Source organism: Poecilia latipinna, unplaced genomic scaffold (genome assembly GCF_001443285.1).
Source record: "Poecilia latipinna isolate Pla-1442-1.1 unplaced genomic scaffold, P_latipinna-1.0 Scaffold2080, whole genome shotgun sequence".
Taxonomy (NCBI): domain Eukaryota; kingdom Metazoa; phylum Chordata; class Actinopteri; order Cyprinodontiformes; family Poeciliidae; genus Poecilia; species Poecilia latipinna.
Window position 1 is genome coordinate 140,523 of NW_015114696.1, and position 1,160 is coordinate 141,682.

General features: G+C 50.3%; 1 protein-coding gene across 1 annotated transcript in view; it reads left to right on the forward strand.

Annotated features, from left to right (window-relative positions):
* Positions 1–1,160, forward strand: part of gnal (guanine nucleotide binding protein (G protein), alpha activating activity polypeptide, olfactory type) — a 14,139-nt gene that overhangs the window by 7,494 nt on the left and 5,485 nt on the right. Inside the window, exon 13 of the mRNA XM_015016947.1 lies at positions 905–1,095. Within this exon, the coding sequence (XP_014872433.1) occupies positions 905–1,051 (147 nt within the window). The 3' untranslated portion in view covers positions 1,052–1,095. The remainder of the gene's footprint in view (positions 1–904; positions 1,096–1,160) is intronic.

Here is a 1,160-nt window from a genome sequence, read left to right on the forward strand (position 1 = left end):
GTTCAGACTGTCACACATATGTGACCTGCATGTGTTCTGCAGTCTGAACGGGCCAACAACCTGAAAGTGTCCCGCATGCGCAGTAGAGGGCGCCATAGCGTCAGCGTTCTCAGTGTTCTGCCAACCGCCATGAAAAGAAGAAGTGCTCAGTGTTTGCAGAAGTAAACATGGAGGCTAACGGTGGAGCTTAGCTTACATATTTGCATATTAACAACTTAATCCTCATTATAGTCCGTCATAGTTGCTTTTCTTCCCACTTGCCCGTATCAGGACGGAGAATTTGTTGAGTATCAGTGACGTTCAGTTCGGATGAATGCGGCCTGGACATTAGGTCGCATTTGAATCGGATATGGGTCGCATTACCAAAAAAAAAAAAATCGGAATTGGGTCACTTCAGGCTGCAGTGTGAACACACCGTAAGTTTATTCCACTTGGCGTTGCTCTTGTTCTACGTTTCATAGAAGTCTTTAGCCAGCTAGCAACTTATGGAGAACGTCTCGATGCGTGACGTCATCACCGCTTCTACTTGTCAAACAGCGCGGTGGATGACGCAGCCCGGTAGCAGTCTCCTTTCTCTGCATTTGATCATGGCATTAATGGTAGAAAGTACCGGAATGGCGACTGCAGGGAAGGGAACCTGGTACCGGACTGTTCCATCATCCACCGCTCTGTTGTTACAAGTGTAGTGTGCATGAAGTCAGTGTAGCTTAGCCTAGCACCGAATGTCAGCCATGACGAGGAACGGCGGGCGGGACTTCCTTCAGAGGGCCGCTCACCCTGTGGGCCACTAATATTATACTTTCATATCACGGTGGGGGGCACAAGACATCGTGCTGCGGGCCGCGAAAATGAGACCTCTGTTCTGATATGTTCCCTCTAATATGTTCCCTTTAATATGTTCCAGAGGATCAGCACAGCCAGCACTGATGGGAAACATTACTGCTACCCTCACTTCACCTGTGCCATCGACACGGAGAACATCCGCCGCGTCTTCAACGACTGTCGTGACATCATCCAGCGCATGCACCTGCGTCAGTACGAGCTGCTGTGATTGGCTTCTGGTCCTTGCCATGGCTCCGCCCCTTCCTGTTAGACCATAGACATAATATAAGAGTAGACCCCGCATTGGCCGCTCCGGCGCAGGAAATACGGCGGCCATC